Source organism: Botryllus schlosseri, chromosome 3, assembly GCF_051294905.1.
Source record: "Botryllus schlosseri isolate E-star chromosome 3, Bs_hap1, whole genome shotgun sequence".
Classification (NCBI taxonomy): Eukaryota; Metazoa; Chordata; class Ascidiacea; order Stolidobranchia; family Styelidae; genus Botryllus; species Botryllus schlosseri.
Window position 1 is genome coordinate 24,849,359 of NC_137238.1, and position 20,642 is coordinate 24,870,000.

General features: G+C 39.2%; 1 protein-coding gene across 1 annotated transcript; it reads left to right on the forward strand.

Moving 5' to 3' along the window:
* The first annotated feature begins 11,670 nt into the window (after positions 1 to 11,670).
* Positions 11,671 to 14,902, forward strand: LOC145436156 (uncharacterized). The gene is made up of 2 exons (XM_080313436.1): positions 11,671 to 12,426; positions 14,166 to 14,902. The coding sequence occupies exons 1-2, from the start codon at positions 12,038 to 12,040 to the stop codon at positions 14,458 to 14,460; spliced, it is 684 nt and encodes a 227-aa protein (XP_080169562.1). The 5' UTR covers positions 11,671 to 12,037; the 3' UTR covers positions 14,461 to 14,902.
* The last annotated feature ends 5,740 nt before the right edge of the window (positions 14,903 to 20,642 follow it).

Sequence of the window (20,642 nt, forward strand, 5' to 3'; positions counted from 1 at the left end):
GATGCAAACTAAGTATTACTCGCACATCAAATTGAAATTATGGATTCCCGCTCTATCTCTAGCATTCCCCTGGAACTTGGGATACTACAAGAATATTGTAGGCAGTTTTTAATTATTGTTTAGTATTAATGACGTATCAAAATCTATACGGTTATATTACACAATGAAGATGTTGCTTATTATGATTCCTGAGATGTTGACTAATAAGGCGACTCATTTTTGTCCTGGACTTTTGGTAGGACATCGCTTATCCTCATCAGACGATGAGGAGGAGTCTAAAATGATGAAGGTTGCGATTGTTGTAAATTAATTTCTCATTTTACGACGCCAGACATGGTGGACCAAACATTTGTACATATTTCCGAGCCTTATCAAATAATTTCTTTGTGGACGCCCGTTAAAAATAGACATCGAAATAGGTCTCTCTTGTAAGCTTTGTCGCGGTAGCTCTTGCAAATTTTGTTCAATCAATAGACGTGTGAACGTGGGAATCTACCGCAGTCCTATCCAGCGGTGCAGTCGTGGCGGCAGATCAATAAAAAAATAAATCTAGATTGATTGTGTTCTTGGTATTCCACATGGAAAAGCATGTACGCGTAGATAAACAGTAAATAAACAAGACCTTTTAATGGAAATGATGATTGAATTCTAGATGAAAAGATGGAGCATGATCCGGATTGTCGTAAACAATGCAAAAGAATAAGATTTAGATTTTCATTTGCAGGACAGTGATTTCCATAATTTAATTGTTTTCATTGACAATAATTATGCGATGTTTATCAACCTTAACTTAGCCGCGTGATAAAATAGCAAGATCCCGCTGTTGGTCTATTGAAACAATACGGATATTAACGCAGTAATTCAAAATATTATGAGTTATTAGTCTTGATTGCGTTTATGCGCCATCAACTGAAATTGTAGTACCCAAATATAGTCAGTAACGAAATACTTCTACTCTTTCGGCGAACTCATGTCGGTTTGCCGTCTTGCATTAGTTACTCGAGGGTTTGTGTAATTGAAATACTTCGACTTATACGTGTATACTGGATAGTTCTGTAGACGAGAATACGAATTATTTAAATTTAATATTTTTAAATGTAGAAAGCAGTTTGGGGATAAGTTTGGATCCCTCTTACGTGTGAAACGGTCACACCAACAGTTTGAAATATCTACCACAGTAACCTTCGAAATACTTTCAAATGTTGTACTTATACTTGTAGCATCATCGTATGTATTTTTCGTTGATTGCGAAGATGCATCTTGCAATTTCCCCAAAAGCCATCGTCTATTAACTGCCAAAAGAATGTGACCCCGCCACCCAATATACTTTTCGAAGTTATTTACGTAAATACTCTACGGATCATTCATTTTTTACTGTCGAATAAATTCGTTTTGACCCGTCTTGGACATCGCTGCTTGTATAATTGAATGTAAATTTAGTATAACTTTACTTCTACCTCTACCTGAGTAGCATCGCTGCTTACTTTGACCAGCTACTTTTATATATAATTTGAGACCCAGCGATGATGTTAACATGAGCTTCGCTAAACTTCGCAATATTAAATTGCCGTTTTTAGTAATGATCAAGTCTTTCACACTTCCCTAACCACAATACCTGATGTGGGGCGCTATACTATATCCGCTATATCCGTGGTACAATATATGTAGGGTAAATTGCGAATTGTAACATTTTCGATGGTAGGGATTATATATTAGTCGATACACATATCGTTTTGGCAATGGTATAAAGAGTCCGTATTTCAATTTAGGTTATGAGCGGCTATGAAAAACAGAAACGATCATCTTCGTAACCGACTGTTCTCAAGTGCACTGTATATATAGATAGCATAGATGTATACATATTTTGACCGATTCCTAAAATATGGCTGCTGTTTCAATGTTATCTATCTCGATATTTTGTCAGTACAGATGGAAACACAGATATTGGATTGAAATCAAGTTATACAACTAGCCTATCTGTCTATAATTCCGCAACGAGGAGAATGTCTGAGGGCATAATCAATTTCCCGGTAACTTATCTTATTTCATCACCATGTTTGAGAAGTATGACGACAATAAGATGAAAATATTTTCTCGATAGACCTGGATGATATGATAGCTAATTGGTTCGAAAACTGGCGCATGAGCAGTGTGACCAGTGGAAAAGTACCAGAGATTGTAATGCAGTTTGATCTGGGATTCAGTGTAGAAACATTGCTCTTGCTTAGATAGGATTTTCGATGTTTTTCAATATGAATGAAGATTTCTTGATTGCAGCATTTTGGAGATTTGAATGTTTTACTGACAACCCTGTGTTTCATCATGGCAAACCCTTTTTGATGCTGGCCATGCTTTCTTTGTTAGGATCTTGTATGATCATGGGATAATATTTCATCATTTTCGTTTCCCAACATTCCTATCTCATTATGATTTGCCTTTCTCAACATTCTTATTTCACTCATTGTGGCGAAAATAAAAGTCTCAAAACCGAAATGACTTTGATGAGGACTGATGAAAAGATAAAAACCGCAGTCGTACATACTTAGCCATTATAAAACCTGTCCAACATATCATGTGGCGGAAACTCTACACTGAAACCATAAAATAGATGTAGTATTGAAATATAAAATTGGTATTTTGTTTCAGAAAATGATGGATGTGGATAGAAGGCCAAATATAAATGATAGAACGTGTAATATATATAATGAATGATGTATTATCATTACCAATCTGCAGAAATTGAATCGTTCCAACACTCAACTAATATACTGACTAGGGTCCACATATGAGCATTGCCTACATTCTTCATACAACAATTCAGTAAATAAACGTCGCTTGCATTGAATTCTACCCCCATATCGTATTCAGCGTGAAGCGTACCATGTGAACCGCATTCACATTCTCAACTTACAGAGGTATAACCAACATAACCAATCCCTTTCTTTGAGTCACAAACATGATCGGTCGATCATGTCTGTAGTCAGGATAAAATCTTAGGAAACCGGGAACCCCGAGACCACTATTTCGGCATACATTTCCACACGGAATGTATTTATCAGCTTTGAACTAGGCCTATAGCTCATGTAATCCGCGTTAAAGTCTTACGTGCAACACACCATCAGGTTTATCGCATTCAGTGAATATACCTTGATACGTTGTTGACAAGATTGCCTTCATGTTTTGGGTTATCGTTTCGGTATGTCCGAATCGTTATCTGCCCCCAAATCCTATGTATACCTTCCGAAATATGATTGACAGTGCCAACAAACACCCTCAATTCAAATTGACGAAAAAAAATTCCCTCGCCCCTAAGTATGTAGCCTACTGGTATGTAAATATGAATGATGAAGCATATTATCACCCTTATATAGATTATAGGAAGATTCTAAGTAACAACCTGTCGAAAATTGCAAGGTAGCGTACAAGTTGTAATCTCACTTGACAACAGAAACTATATTCTCCCGTATCTGCTGTTTAGAAAACCGATTCGTTACGCCGCCGTAACGATGCGACGGTTACATAATAGATAACCCTCTGTTTATTTACACATCGTGATCAATAGATAGCATGTGTTCTTCAAATAGTTTCTTTGTACTTAGACTGCCGCGTACCCTATTCTTTTCAAAAGTGAGAAGACGGCTGTCTAAATTAGCATCGGTCACTTTGAATGAGACAATCGCAATCCAGTTTTTCACGAATGACGTCTTCGGGATCCATCGAGTCGAGACCAGTGATGAGCATCGGAGCGGAGTCGGAGTATATTCGGAGCGGAGTTTTGCCGATTTTGTGACAGTAGGAGCGGAGTCGGAGTTTAGTATAGATATGTTTTCGGAGATTTTCGGAGTGTTGTAACTTTTGTCCCCGATATCTTTGAGTAGCTCCGAAGAAGACACTATTGATTACAAACCAAACACAGACAGTTGCCACCATCTAAAGTTGTAATATGACGGGTAACATGCAAAAATGATTGCCAAGTGCATAAAAATCAGTTATCCGCACTGCAATTGGGGACTGGAGAGTAGACAATACTATAAGGCCAACCATATTATCACATTTATTAAGTAAAACACATTACCACGTGTACCATGCTTGTCACTTTAATGATATCGTTAAAATGGTATATGATTGGCCACGAGCTATCTTAACCTGGTGATTTAGCATGGCATTTTCGTTAAGCAGTGTCTGTAGTGTCTGATTTTTCGGATACTGGACGAGATTCTTCGGAGTATCTCGGAGTCTGGGATTGAGCTCTTCGGAGTCGGAGGGAGTTTTCCTCATACACTAAAGTTGTCGGGGGGATTCGAAGTCTCGAAAAGCACTATCTGCTCATCACTGGTCGAGACCTCTATCTTTCTCGTTAACTACGTCATTCCATAGTCACCGAAGCGTGACTATTCTACTTGCGATGAACGCTTCTTCACTCGAGGGTTTTATGATCGGATATCGGCTGGGGAAACACGCACAGTCTGAGAAAACATAAGTAGTGTCAAGTGGATGAGTAATCAATTGTGATTTAATTGCCTTTCTCAAGGGTCATTGATTGCATGACGGTTAAATACACGGATGTAGCGATATTTGGATTGCATTGGTTTGACATGCCGAAGTCAAAGATTATATCTTCACGTTCATTTTTCAGAGGAAATTCTGCACCATTTACGTCACATATACATAACTCAGAAAGTACAACATTGGTTGCAACAATGTGTTGTAACGCCGAAAAAAAAATAATAATTTAGCATCGAGAGAAGTGTCTCCACATTTCTGGGTATACAGTTTATGAAGATAATTTATAACGGTTTCAGACCATATGATCGCATGTTACTGAAGGTAGTGGTTCTTGACCTTTCTTCCTCCAGCCCCCCTTTCAAAGAATTTCATGGTCCAGCACCCCGTATTATAACGGATGTACTACAGATGAGGGGGCTGGGGGACTGGAATTGCCGCTATAAATGTTATTATATGACCGGCTCAAATCATGCTGTCTCTGCATCTTTCGGGTACAGGTTCAAACCTATTGGGTTCGAGTCCAATATAGACAGCTCGATGTCATCTCAGTAATGGACGATACGGTGCATTGTATTGAGTGTTACAGACCCTGTGAATAATCTCATATTGACTTTGATTTTGGAAAAATAGAGGTAAAACTGCAACCAGTTCTCAATGCAACATATCCATGTTTTTCAAAAACTATAATCAATATTGCTAAACGTGTATTACTCTATATACGAAATTGCGAAGCGCTAAATTAGATCGTTCTTGCACGTATGATGAATACATATATTTAGTACCGATATCGCGTTATTACTCATACATACAAGGATATTTAGCGTATCATTTCACCAGAAAGCTATAAAGTGGGTCTACTGCTAGGAAATAAGGCTCTTCCTCTCAAAAATGGCAACGGGCCAATTTATCAGATTTGGACACAACACGCGCCGCCAGATATCAAGACATCATTCAAAATATTTTTGTGAAAAAAAACAATCTAGTGTCTAAAATAACGTGCAGGAAGCAGGTAATCCGCATTTACATGAAGTAAAACGATCTTTTCATTCCCAAAATCATATTAAATACAGTTAATGCATTTCGTGCGAAGCGTGGCGAAGAAACTTAGGATGGGATTACGTTAGCCGAAAATGTATGCTTCGCGTTTGGTAATTGAGAGAAAGTATTTCGAACTTCATTTCAGCGAAATTACACTACTATTGATTTCAATCTCAAGTTTGTCCCACGTCGAATAATCACTCGAAGGCTTTTTTATGTTTTTTTGCTGCTGCATACTTCTGCAAACCCAGACAATTAGTTGGTCACAGTATTTTATCGGGCGCGTACATAGCATGTCTGGCAGGATATATATTTTAGCCAATAACACTCGTAGAGCGAGTGGGGTGTATATTTATTTATTACGTATTTCATAATTGATTTTGAAAACGCCAGTCCACCGAAACACAATTATCTTTTACTACAAACCAGAGACATATATACGCAATTTCCCATTACATCTATTGCCAATCACATGACGTTGTTCACACATTCTATAGACCAGTGGTTCCCAACTGGTGGGGAATTCCCCACTTGTGGGGAATTCAATGGTTTCTGGTGGGGAATAGACGCATTTGTTGAACATTATATACAGGATAGTCTACATATCTACAGAGACACATGCGCGATTACCGTTACCAGTTAAGTGCTGTGGAATGTATGTATCGAAAATTATAAAGTGATAGTGTCTTCGGAGGACGCCTAAATTTCCTATTTTTTTGGTAATTTATCCCCTCTTTCTCTGAATGCCTCGAAAAATGCGACGCCGACACAGCTAACGTCAGAGTTTCGTAAATAATCGGGAGTCTAGTAAAGTGATGACCTGAATTTCGGTCGAATTTTTTTTAAATATCCTGTTTTCTGGGACTTTCAGAATTTATAAAACGTGTCCTCTTTTTAGGACCTTAATATATGGTAACCCTATTTTAAAGGAAGTACAGGAATTTTTGATAGTGGGGAATGAAGACTCGGGATAAATCTGAAGTGGGGAATGAAGACAAAAAGGTTAGGAACCACTGCTATAGACAGTTCAGATGCCCCTCATTAATGCATATATACATGCGATCGAGCAACCAAATCCACGCCACGATTGTGTTCTAATATATTACATTCTAACGGTGTCCGGTCAATACCGAGAATGCTATTACCGAGAATGCTAATACCGAAAAGGACAATACCGAGAATGGACATTACCGAGAATGGACAATACCGAAAATGGACATTACCGAAAATGGACATCACCGAGAATGGACATTACCGAGAATGCAATATTTGCAATGCAGCCATGTTATGCCTATGAACAGGTCGTGTGTGTGTGTATCACGGCGTTGCCACATTCGGTATCGATTCTACGGTATCAATTTCTCGACAATGTCCGTTACATTAAGCTAGATTCTTGGCATTGGCCATTCTCGGTGATGTCCCTTCTCGGTAATAGTATGGAACCCATTCTAACTAGTATGTCGTGATCGCTGCCAAATAAAGGAGCTAACATACTGAGAGATATTTGGCGTCAGCTACGTTGGACAGTAATTAAAAACGCAACGTCGAAATCGATTCGAAAGATCCTTAGCAATCGATTCCCGGACTCAATAGGGACGATTCTGTAATCCAATCAATGTCCTTCATGCTTAGAATGTAATCAAGCGTATACGAAACCTCAGTAAAAGCCTAAATCCATGCATATGAATATGCAGTTATCGGCAATGCATTCGCTTATGATTGTCTTGGCTAGAAATGTGTATATTCATGAACATCGGATGGCATTGGATGCTTCATGAAACAGGTACTTATCGCGGACATATTCAAGATATAGGTACTAGATAGATGATGTGGGTATGGAATTTTTCGACCAAGAAAAAGGAATGAGTTATAGCCAATACCAGGCGCGCCATGCTCTGTATAGCTTTATTTGATCATGAAAAGCACAGCAAGCACAGCACGATAGAAACCAGAAACTCAGAGTCTATATGATCCAGACAACTACGAAATACACAGGGATGTCACAGTCTTGCTGTGATATAAAATCTGTGACAATAGTGCACTTTTATGTCAACACAGAGACTGTAGCAAAATGTGAAAACCAGGCGAGAAAAATCGCTTCTTAAATTTTACTGCAAATCAAAATTTTGATAAGCTTATTGAAAAAGACTGAAAAATTGATTTTATTTCGACATCATAGCATAACTATGCAATATCAGTATACCGGTTACTCCAAGAAGCAAGGGAGTCAGGCGTGAATTTTTATTCAGTTTTCGCTATTTATACTGGCTCTGACCATCAATAAGTATCAACGTCCCATTATCAAATTAAATTGATCCCGTAGCTTATTGGACTGCCCCTGTAAATCAAACCCGTCCTAGCACAGATACATATATAGGAAATGGGTTTTCGTTTATTGATCAAATTGCCAACAACGGTCAACCTGCGGCTGCGTTTACGGTTTAGAACCCCGGATTACGTTATCGTTCCAACCGTTCCGAGAGTGGATTCATGTGTTTTATGAGGGCTTCACGCCGCGATTCATAATCATACTTATGTCAGTACGAGTGGAGTTAGCTACCGTGCCTCTATTGATGGCGGCGCGAGATGAGTGTCTGTTTATGGAGCTGCTTGTCAGCGTGTTGCCAAAATCTTCAAACGGCGGAGTTATTATACTGAGCTTTACTTCGGGGCCAGAGTTCGCATGAAGCAGGCATATGAGCTGGTGCATTGCACTTGGCTTAGTGGAATATTCGCAAATTCAGTGTCTAGCACTAGGTAGCCTATATTATTTGGCTTAGCAGGTTCAGTGTGGAATAGACTTTGCATTATTGATAGGTTGTGTGGAGAGACTGCGGATAATGTGCCATCGGGGCCTACGATATTCAAATATCGTAGGCTCCGGTGCCATACTAATCATGCATGAGCAGTCGGTGCTTCTGAGTGTAGATCGACGACATTTATGATGCCTACTCGCCGAGCTGACATTTAGCGTATTGTGTAAACTTCTTCGGTCACATTGATGCGGGTAAGTCGCATATTGTATCGGACAGGGTATGGCGCGGTTGCGTCACTTAGGACAAAGTCATCACTCATCAGGGCATATGTTTGGAAAGTAGCCTAAGGCTTTGGACAAGTTACAAAAAGTGTCGCTTATCACAGCTAAATGTTTTTTCCACCACGAAAATAAACAATGAAAATGACTTGCAGTATGCTGTTTCATAAAGATAATGAACGAATGACATGGAATAAGATAAGTATGGAATAGGCTATGAGTAAACATTCAAAATTTATCGACAATACTAAAAAATAGTCAGTTCGCCTGACGATGAATCGCCGCATTGTATCATTCTAGGTTCGACAAGGAGGCTAATGGGCGAATCCTTAATTTTTTCCCTCGCATGGAGGCGCAGTAAGCTGGTTGCAGTTGCGTGTGTGCACTGCATATGTTTCAGCGTGTGTGTGTTGCAACTTGCAACGACATATAGTTTCCGTCCGTTCTGATGGCAATAAGAGCAATATAGTGATAATGATAGAAGATGAACAATAATTCAATTACGAGTCGATAGTTTTATATTTTACCAGCAAGAATAAATGATATTCCTTTCCAGAACATCACCTTGCAGACTTTATATCTAACTATACTTACCTGGCCATTGTAAAATCTGTCTGGATAGCACCATATGATTCATGTATAAATGTCGATAGACACTTGAACTATATGAATTATTCAGTGTGCTCTTCCGCGGATAATTAATTTTCGAAACGCCAGCTAAATTGCATATCCGCAATTGCGAACCACCTGCAGTGCGCCCCGTGTCTTAATTGCGAATTGATTGTCACATATGCGATATTAGCATTCGGCAAGGTAACCATTTTATCAACTGCGCCAATACGCAAACTCATTAAAACTTATTTGAAACTGTGACTGTGTCGAATTCAACAATGTCACGCTGAACGGGTAAACACTTGCCATCCCGCGGTAACTGTTTCAAGGCCGCACATGCAGCTTTTAATGACGAAGACGCAAGGGGAAATACATTCATCTTCGCGATTTCACACTTCCTAATGAAAGTCGGGAAAGTCAAGGAAAGTGTCACGTGATTAACACCGTGACCAATTGTAAGCTGTTTGAAGCTGCAGGGGGTGACTTGTTAATTTACACAGAGGAGGCAGTGATGTGAAGTCATTTAACTAAACGGGATTAGAGTGAAGATGTGCCTTACGCTGAGCGAATTGCATATCCTATTAAACAGCACGGCAGTGTGAGATTTTGAAGGATTGTAGATGAAAGACCAGCCGTTCGTTGTCAGCATCAATATATAGTTGTGGGATATTGAGGAAATTGAGATTGCGTGGCATAAACGGTAGATAAGAAGGGCTCTTCCCATCATATGCTAAACATCACCTTTCTCACGGCGTTACATTTGCTGGAGCTTGAGTTTCATGTTTTCAGTCGACAGCGTGCAACGTAGCGCAAATTTCGACGTGAAGTAATAGATATCGTGATTGGCTGTCCACCTGTGAATGCCCATCGACATATAAAAAAACTGGTTTTGAATGAGAATGCCAATCATAGATGAAAATCGAGATCAAATTAGGTAAAATTCCAAATATCCTATAATTAATCTGTTTTGATATGTAAGTTATATGGCGTTTCGATAAAGATATTTTATTTGGAGACGCATTGTCGATGTTTGTCATACTTTTAGAAGTCTATTCAAAAGGTAGCATGCATCGTGTTGATTGTTGACCTCGTTACGAGACGAGTATGTCATATTTTGCAACTATGGTAGCATGATTTTGTGTATACCATAATCGTCAGATAGATAGGAATCGGAATTTTATTACATTTCTCTACTGTAGATTATAAAATAACCTGTATCGCATTTTGGTACCGAAGACACCCGTAATGCATTCGGTGTTGCGTTACAATGCAATCAGTTTCTCTCTATTCTCGACAGCATGACCAATGAGCTATCACCATGTATATCGATAGTGTAGCGTAAGGCCAATAGAGTTTCGAAATGATCTATCCAATGCCGTGGTAGCGATAGTTGATCACGCCTTCAATTCACACCTCAACACCAAGGTGCATGATTGATACGATGACAACGCGCAGTACTGTTGACGCAGGTGCTTCTCAACGATGCTGAGGATGATATGTTTGCATGCAAGTGTAGCCATCAATTTCAAGTCTTGTGAAATATTAATGGTGGAGCATTTCCGTTACTTAGAAAGTTACCCACTTGATGATTAGCCGTGCTATGGCGTTATCCAAAAACCGTAGAATTTACCGTAATTATTCGGCTCTATTTCTTCATTTTGAACCAATTTGTATTCGACGATAATAATCACTCAGTTCCCCCATCGAATTAATACGCATTTATGTAACATCGCTTCCTTGGTACTTTCATAAATCAAGGAATGCAAACAAATATTTAATTTGGGTCAAGCAGCATAAAACCGTAGCAGTCCAGCTTACCATACCGGTACCTAATAAAGCCGTTTTATTGCATTAGCTTCTACTAGCAATGTAATTGTTGAGATACTGTAAAACTTATTGCTCTAACGGCTACATTCCTAGCAGTTCAATTTAGTAACTCAAATACTTTTAATCTGTGTCTAGTCAAAACTTGACGCCGCAAGAGAGAGGATATAAGATTCAAATGACGACCAGTCTTGAAAGATTTAACGCGGAAACGTAATCATGAAAAGAACGCCATGCGAAATCAGTTTTGCTTTAGGTGATAACGATACGTTATTCATGACAAATAATGTGCGGGGGAATCAAATTATAGAATAGACGGAAAACGCAGTACAGATATAAAGAAATAATTAGTAGTATAATATTTTAAGATTTTCAAGTAACTCCATCTGTCTGCAGAAACCCGGATTATTTATTATAAATGCGTATATACTGTATCTTTGGAAATCGCAGTGAGGAAGTGGCTATCATGACGACTACATCGCAGGTGTAAGCCTACTTAGTAGCCTGGACACCGTGATGCCACCTTCTGTTAACGTCACAGTGAATTTGTGATGTCATATCATCTTTAAATAAAATTGCCATTCCCTCTCCAAATTTTATCTCGCACCCATCAAATTTCCTTTCTAGCTACGCCTATTGGTGTACTTAGACGCACTCATTGATATCACACACGCTGTAACGGGATGCAGATGCAGGATAATCAGCGTCGAAGATATTTTAGTCCCTCCTGTTTGTGTAAGGACTTCTAATGTTAGATGTTTGTTGAGTTTATTACATCACGGCATCCTGTGTCAGCAGGAGAAATTGCATTGTACTTGAAGGGAAGTTGTTTTCATTGGCGTGTCATGTGTCAAATGACGTATTATCCCTATACAGTGATTGGGCAAGTACAAAAGAATGCGCTCTACCTTATCGTGCGATGGACGATATTTGTGCAGATGCCAATATATTGTTTGTATTTCATTCAACAGATTTGTCGCACTGTAAACCTACTGTTTATTGGCCGTTGGATATCGAAGAGAAATGAAAATATTTGGGTCAAGTCCAATCTCTAATAGACGGGGAGAAATGCTTGTGTCGGCAGAGTTTTCATACTACGTGCCGAAAGAAAACGCATCCGGACAACCGCGTCTCGAAGTCGATTGTTTCAAAAGAAAGAAAGAGCATCAACGTAACAATCAATGCGCTTTAAGGAGAAAGGAAAGTTTCGGTAAATCTGACAATGACTCTGATTACGGGACCATGTCGCACGATTTTGAAGAAGATATTTTCCGACAAAATTCACTTCTCACCAACGATATCCTGCCTACCGTGACGCAGTCGCAATGCGAAGGCTTCCGGGTGCAATTACATCCAGAGGAGGAATGGGCGAGAAACGCTAACAGAATTTGGTGGGACGTGGAATTTAACAAGTGAGTATACACGGCACTGTTTGTTTTCTTCTGTTATTGTTCTTCTTTTCATGTGTCGTATCTTGGAATTGCACTGCGCCACCGAAAGTCGTGGATCAGATGGAAATTGCTCTGGATTACGATTGATAAAACACGGCTATGCAATTGCTATTGAGTCATTTTGGGAGAAAAGTCGTTTTTATACCTCATTATTGTTTTAAAATGTTATTTACATTCTTGATAAACGGGTTAAAGATCCAAGCATGTTTTGATATTTTTTCAATTCGGCCATGCCACGAAGGTAGAGATCTATCATAACATGGAAATTTTTCGTCTCCCGAAATTCTTCTCAAACATGCATCCCTCGCGTTTCCATTTAAGGAAATAAATGTTCATTTGATTCTGGCATGGCTATTGGCTATTTAAATATCCGTACCTTTACAGGTAGACAGGTATATACAATGATATATAGAGATATGATAATTCGTATTTTCGGTATACTTGCGTTACTTATTCAAGTGGTTATGTTTTTGACATCATGTCTCAACTCAACCCGTTAGCACGATTGAGAAAAGAATAGAGTAGTTTTGAGATAATTAAGCATCACGCATATGAGTAAGAGTGTCAATAGAACTGCCTGAAATAGTCAAGTCCAGGTAACTCACGATAACTAAATATATATATTCGACTATTGCAGATATTTTGTCATCTTTCAATTTCCAAATGTAGCTATCTCTGAGTTGCTAAAAAGTAGGCTATGCGACAAGTCGTACTAATCAACGTTTGAAAGTGAAACTACTTACTTGAGTTATTCAGACCATAGATTTTCTACGTTTATCTTAAGTAGTACTGACATGTTTTTGAAATCGGGACTCCCGATTTTTATCGAAGAGCAATTTTCTGTGTCACTTCTACTTGACTCACAACTTCGACTACTACTGTTTAATTCTTTGAAATATCTAAGTAAATTGAAAATCCTAAAACCTAGGTACTCGCACTAAACTCACATTAAAATCTCTCACCTCTTCTGCCGACTCTACAGAGTGCAATCTCAATCCATATTGATTTAGCATTTAGTATTCAGAAATTAAGTGTAAAATCACTGGAATATTTTAGATCAGAGGTCTCAAACACGCGGCCCGCGTCGGCATTTTGGATTTTCATGTAGTCGACATTATTTAACCGCCACATATCACTTTTAGATTTGAGAGCATGAATTTCACTCCAAAACTGCCAAAAACCCTAAACCATACTCGTCAAACTTCAATATTGCCACACTTTCAAAGGCTACCGTGCAAGTGACAGACCAGCTATTATGTCACATTACCTGTTCATGATGATAAAACATGACCCGTTGATGATTTGTGACTGAATATTGTGATTTCGACATATCCGCGATCTTCCGTTTGTATTCGGGCTGACTATGGGGTATATATGTGTGTGGAACGCCAGCAGTCTGCATTGCAAGGTTCCGTCAGATAAGGCATACTTGAAAATACATTGAATCCCCCTATAAATGAGGCTGAGGCCCGCGGGGTCTTCAAAAACTATGAAATTGGCCCGCGAGCACATTTGAGTTTGAGACCTCTGTTTTAGATAGTAAATAATGGTCATGGTCTTGAATGGAAAGATGCCAGCTCATAGCTTCGAAGAACTGAGGAGTCAACCCACGTGCAATATGTAGCCGCAATTTCATGACATCATCAAATTCTAAGCGCCAGCCCACATAACTCGACTAAAATATCCGTTCGCTTTCTCAGGTATTGGAAAATTCTATGCGACGTGACGGAATGCAGAGCCGGCGGGATTTGTATCCGAAGCAGCGAAGCGCGAACGTCGCGAAACGGAAACGAAATCATGATATCGGGGAAGTTCAACCGCGGAAAATCGCCAGAATTTCAACTAACACTTTCAACGTCTCTGACAAACGACGACAGGCGTCGGGGGTATCTATACGTCGGAACATTGAAGCAGGGTCGACTCGGCAATCTCGTGTCGACTCATTTTGCGGCGGTTTCGTTGTATCAGCCGTCATTGCGGCCGGAGTTGTCGTGAATTGCTTGAGCTAGTTATCGACGTATGCCCAAATCATTGCTATTGTGATGTCAACGGAGGTGGTCGGCAACGAAGTATTTCTACTTTTTTTGGAGTATCCAAGTATCATTTTCTTACTTGCCTCACTTGTTCTTGTGGTTATGCGGGGAACTTTTATTTAGACGAAACTACTGAGCTTTTTCAATTGGCATTTTAAATAACAGAAAGTAGTTTTCTGAAAAATCCGAACGACTTTGTATGAGTGAAACTGTAATAGGCACAGCGTGAAATAGGTACTATATGAAGATATGAATGCGTTCACGGAGATTTTATCTATTTGAAGTGCCATCACTCAGTCTGCGTAAGTCGCGAAGATGCTTCGTGCGATGCCGAAAGTAGCTGCCTCAGATTAAATTCCATGCGAGTAATTCAACTTCTTCTTGTAACCGTGTAGAAAATTTCGACGCTCCAACTTCTACTTGAGTAGCAATTTTGACTTTTCTGAACATCTCTGGTATTGCATCAATTCTATATGTGTAGAATTGGTGACCTAAGCGAAATAGGTACCAGAACCTAAAGTTGATAAATATACTCGGGGGCTTTACGTGAACAGAGCTCTTCGTGATAGGCCTATCTGCGATAATATTTATATTACCTGTGATTGTATCCTGTGCTTGTTTTCAGTTGCTAACAACGTATGTTTTACCACAATTTACTTCTTTGATATCCCCTGATTAATGATAAGATTTGTGGCGACGTTGATCGGTAAAATGTCATTCTGCGCGTTTAGATATGTGCTTACTCGACCATAGCGAGTGGTCAGTACCTTTTTATTGCATTTGAATCTATGCACTTGTTCGTGAAGGTCGATGTTGTAATAAATTTTATTCCAATAATAATGGATTTCCGTACTTTCTTCTTTTATTGCTACCTCGTACTACTACGTATCGAAAACTTGCAGAAACGTGTCTCAAGTCTTCGCGATAGTGACAGAACAAGGTTAGAATAGGTAGATTTGCCAAATCCCTGCAGTCGACTTTGAAATGGTCGAACTCGGAAAATGTTAGTTTGGATTTGGATAGGAATAGGCTACTTCCTTAGATTTGTTGCATGATGATACCGTATAAGCTGTACGTGCTATCTAGCAGCGTATAAACTCTAGGGATGGTATGAAAAATTGTACATATGGACTGGTCAAGTGGTATTTAAGTGCGAAACGTGTAACGTAGCCGAAATTGTCAAATAGTTTCCGGACATGTCCTCGATTGATATACCGATACATTATGTACAAAGACGTAGGTCAAAGAGTCAGCTTCAACTTTCACTGTCTGTTAATGGCTCCGAACATAGTTGTATTCAGGTTGTAGAATTTGGTTTACTGAATAGACATATCTGATTTCCGTATCGCTCATGCCTGATGCACAAGACCGGAGTGGTCAGGCACCATAAAACTCCCTATACTTACTAGAGCGGGAAATAGACTGGAGCCGGATTGAATATCGGGCCGGAGTCAGATTAGAGCCGGATAATCACTCCTACTTATACCTCCGGCCGCCGCGGGATGCCTAAATTCAAAAAATTTGCAGTCAGTGTTTTACTGTGTGCGCGTTCTTCATGAAACTTAATGTGAGAGAGCACGTACTGCTGACGCCGCGATCATGCGGTAAATCTCTCAAATAATTTGACGTCTCCACGTAGGCGAGACTAAGGCGTTACTGCTCTTTTCATGATTACTTCTTGTGGCGTTTTTCGCGAAAGGACGATATCCAGCTAAATGGAGAAGGTGGTCATTGACGAATTATTTCTACTTCTTAGGTGTACACAAGTTGGTTTTGCTTACTTGCACTGCCGACTCAAGTGTTTGCTTTTGTGACCATCGCTACTTCCACATCGTGGCTTGCGATAACTTATCGTAGGATTTACTTTTCACACTTCGGACTTTGCGAAGTAGAAATAACGTGTGGGCCATGTTTGCATCACATCTACGGGTGAAATAATAATTGTACCTGGCGAAAAATCACGTTAATGGAGCGTATTTCCGGAATTTGTACGGATTTGTGGTGTCATTAGTAAATTTTCGATGTTCGCCAAGATGCACCCGTGAATTTCGAAAGCAGACACCTTCGACGTCTCCACTTCTAATTTGCAAATTCTCATTTACAACCAGGAGTGTAATCAAGTCACAAGTCAATCTCACATTAATAACTTCGACTTGAGTCAAGTCGAGTCATTTCAGTTCACCACCAAGTCAAGTCTGAGTCCAAGTCAGTGAATAGATGGTCGAGTCCGAGTCATAGTGTTGTTGCCCGAGTCATTGTGAGAGAGACATTGTGATCATTGTTCAGTTTTGGGTTCAATCCGGTTCAACCACCTTTTTTCAACTCTGCTCGAGTGATATAGTATTTCTCGCATTCATAATATCGTAATTTGCCTCAGCCCTATAACAGTTTCCAAGTATCAGGACTGATAGACGAAACACGTATAACGTGGTGACGTTATTATTCTTCGAAGTGACAAGGAATGTCTGTGTTGGCCGTCCTAGTCTCGAGTCACATCACTTGGTTTGAGTCATGCACAATGTACAACGAGTACAAGTAGACTCAATACACAAATTGACACGAGTTGGACTCTATTCGAGTCAGGACTCGGGTCATTACAACCCGGTTTACTAATTGCACTTGAAATATAGTTTCTGTATGTTTCTCAAATAGCTACTTCTGCCTGTAATTGAGAAGAAAGTAGTTGCGTTAGCTTTTACATCTATATGAGTAGAAACAATGATTACTTTGACCACTTAAGTTAATATGTTGTCTTAAAATTTGTGAGCCGCGCGACCTACATGTTGCGGTATAGCCCTGTTAGCAACTTCATACGTAATTATATGGATCAAACAACGACCATCCCCGTTCTTATAGATCAGGTGGTTTGAGCCAGTAGCACGTCACATAATAACCCGCACACGGTATGAAATTGAAGTTATTTAGGGTTACAGAGTCAATTCCTTAATTTTTTAGTTACATTATTGCTGGGTTTGACAAGACAGGATAACTGCGGTGATGACCCAGCTGTATGTGTAATTGTCTATATAGTGTCCCATGTAGTCATTGTATGGCGTCAAAGCGAGAAAGTTGACTGTGCAAGTCCCATGACTTCAAAATATTGGAACACAATGAATAAAACCTTTTTTGCATACCTCGTTGGCACAGAAATCATAAAATAATAGCAACTCTTTTCCTGCATGCTAAAATCCATGATTCTACTGTTCGTTGAGTACTACAAGATTAATATTGTTGACATTATGTAGATGTGATAGCTATATCCCTGCAGTCATTCGCCATGAAATTTGTCTTAGTGCAATTTGCAATTACTTCTCATGGAAGTGAGGAATTGTTTGTTTATTGTTGTTGTCTGCATTGGAAGATTATTTTCTGTATTCCACATGACATGCATTACCCACACGTCACCGATCTATTACGGATTTAGGTAATCTGTATACCAACACAAATCTGTCCTGTCGACAATTAATATACACGATTTAATCTTAGATAACGTGAGTCGAATTTGATTCAGTTTTCATTGATGAATGTACTGATTGATAGCCTGACGGATTCCTTGGCGAACCAAACTATCGAATAACATGTGACATGTGGATTTCAACAAATGGTTCTCATAGTTTCGAAAGCTAGCTGCAACATCTATCTTCAAATTTGATTTTACATCGAAAGAGTTTATTTACACTTCATATAGATATATATTGCTCCCATAGTGGTACCCATTTCACCGATTTTCCTATATATTGATTCACAATAGTATATTCCGATTTTTACGACACACGCCCCTCGATTACACGATTGTTATTTAATTGAATGAACTAATTCCCAAAAGATATTGAAAACCGTTCAAATCATGTAAATCCTACATATTCTACTTGTGAGATAAACCATAACAGATCCTTACTGCCTCAAACAAAAACAGGATTACAGGCTCTTAACCCCAATATAAGCCAATCACGCTATTCTCTCTCTAATTTTGGGATCAGGTTTGAAACTCGACGCTATGTTATTTATCGAGTTCGGCATATAATTGGTATCATTAACGTACTTTGTTATTTTCAAGCTCCTATGTTCGCTTTAATTAGATGATCTTGTTTTGGCAGATCATTTTCATCGAAATTTGTATTCCGCTTACCAAATTGTCGTGCTGATGTAACACCGATGCTAGTGTGTTATGATGGTGTTGGCTACTGCAATGAAAATGTGTTACGGTGCCGTTGCTCTACTTTCGCGCTCGCAAATTAATTACCGAAACCGGCGTATTACCATGTTCATTTACTGTCAGAGATGAAGCATTTTAGTTATATGTTGTCGTTGTTTATTGATATATAGATGCGCTCAAACTATATCAAACAGTACCTTTTAATGAAACCAACGGATATGGTTAAAAAATGTTACGTTACTAATCAAATAGAATTCACGTTATAGATTTCTACTAAATTCAGGGGAAGTATTAGAAGTAACTGTATAGAAAATAAGAGGTCTTTAAGTTATTCATGTGATTAGATTCTAGATGTAATTTGGTCGACAGATACCAAGCTTTTTGCAGGTTATCGGAGACACTGGCTACATTCCAAATGACTGACACTATCAGAATAGGTATACAGCTGGGGCCTACGATGTTCATCGATACATCGTAGGCCCCGGTACAATCCTCGAAAATGACAATGATAACCAGTAATCATCAGGTTATATTTTTTCATCTGAAAGAAATATACGCAATCTGCAACGCGATAAGACACAATGCGATGTAATGAACAGATAGGGGGATGCTGAACGACCGGTTGCGGTCTCTTAAACTGGCATCCACCTCGATTTAGTACCAGATGTCACAGTTCTTTTTCGACGATACTCTCTATTCTGCGGCTCTATGCTGCTGTTTTTATTCCTTTTGAGTGCGTTCTTTCTTCGGTTCTTTTTATGGGCTTTTTCTGTCGCCGTAAGAGCAGCGACGAATAGCCTCCGATCCGGAATCTAACCCGGGCCGCCCGGGTGGCCGGCGCTTATCGTCATTACTATGTTAAGTCCCCCGAGTTGTTATGATATCGGGGTTATTCCAAGCTGCTTATAGGACAATTGCATTTATAAAAGTGATGCAAACTTATCTATTTTATACCTTTCAAAATCCAAAGTGTAATACCTATTCAAGTCGATGTGGAAGTAGTCCAAAGCATAACAACTCGAGTAAGTGAAACAAGTAGACATATCAGTCATTCTGTAATCAGAAAAAGTAAAAGTGCTTTGTAACCGAACATCCCTGAAAACAAATCCCTACGCCATTGGATACGACAATTTTCAAGGAAAGCCACGCGAATTAGTTGTTCTGAAAAATATTATACGGCACCCGAATGCTCATTCAGGATGCGCCGATTATTCTTATTTGCTATGGGTCACTTTTTATTCCTGCCAGTACATTTCTCCGGTGTCGGTCCGTTGCTTTGGTCGTTTGCAGACAATGAAAATTGGGCGGTCTGTTCAGTTTTGTCAGGCGATGTGGGCAACTCAAGGAATTCAAATATTTGGATTATCACTCAGTGAGTTAATGGCGAGCGTGTCTTCAGCGCAAACTGCTCTCTTTGCAAAGAGCTTTTGAGTCTAAATTCTGAATGTGTTACCCTGTATGCGGAGATCTTATGGTTTTATGTGAATATCCGCAATGACATATAACCCTCGTTCACCATCAAGCGGCGGGATGTCATCGCAGCGCGAGTCCACATACATAGGGTTATCATATTTTGTAAATTTGAAAAGATGACACTTTTTCAAATTTTTTCAGACTTACAATACTGGAGTCAATAAAAAGTCATTTTTCCGACTCCACTATACACTTTTGTTTAATTCGCCGTTGACTAAAAAATAGGTCAACTTAATGGCTCAACTCCCGAAATACCCGCCACAACGCTACTTGAGTACTGATTTCCTATATCTCAGACGCATTTTAACCTATATCTAACCATATTTTCAAAAAATAGGACATTTGGTCGTTCATCGTGGACACTTTCAGAAAATTCAAAAAAGAGGACAAATCCGCTTAAAAGTGCACATTAGGGTTGTCCAAAATTTGGAAAATCTTAAAAATACTCCGTGATTGTGTCTCATTCTATGGATTATCGATAAATAAAAACAATGAGCCAGAAAGAAGGTCACAGG

Coding starts and splice junctions, on each gene's coding strand:
- LOC145436156 (XM_080313436.1), top strand. CDS start 12,038: ATGAAAATATTTGGGTCAAGTCCAATCTCTAATAGACGGGGAGAAATG. Junction 12,427..14,165: donor TGGGACGTGGAATTTAACAA/GTGAGTATACAC, acceptor TCGCTTTCTCAG/GTATTGGAAAATTCTATGCG.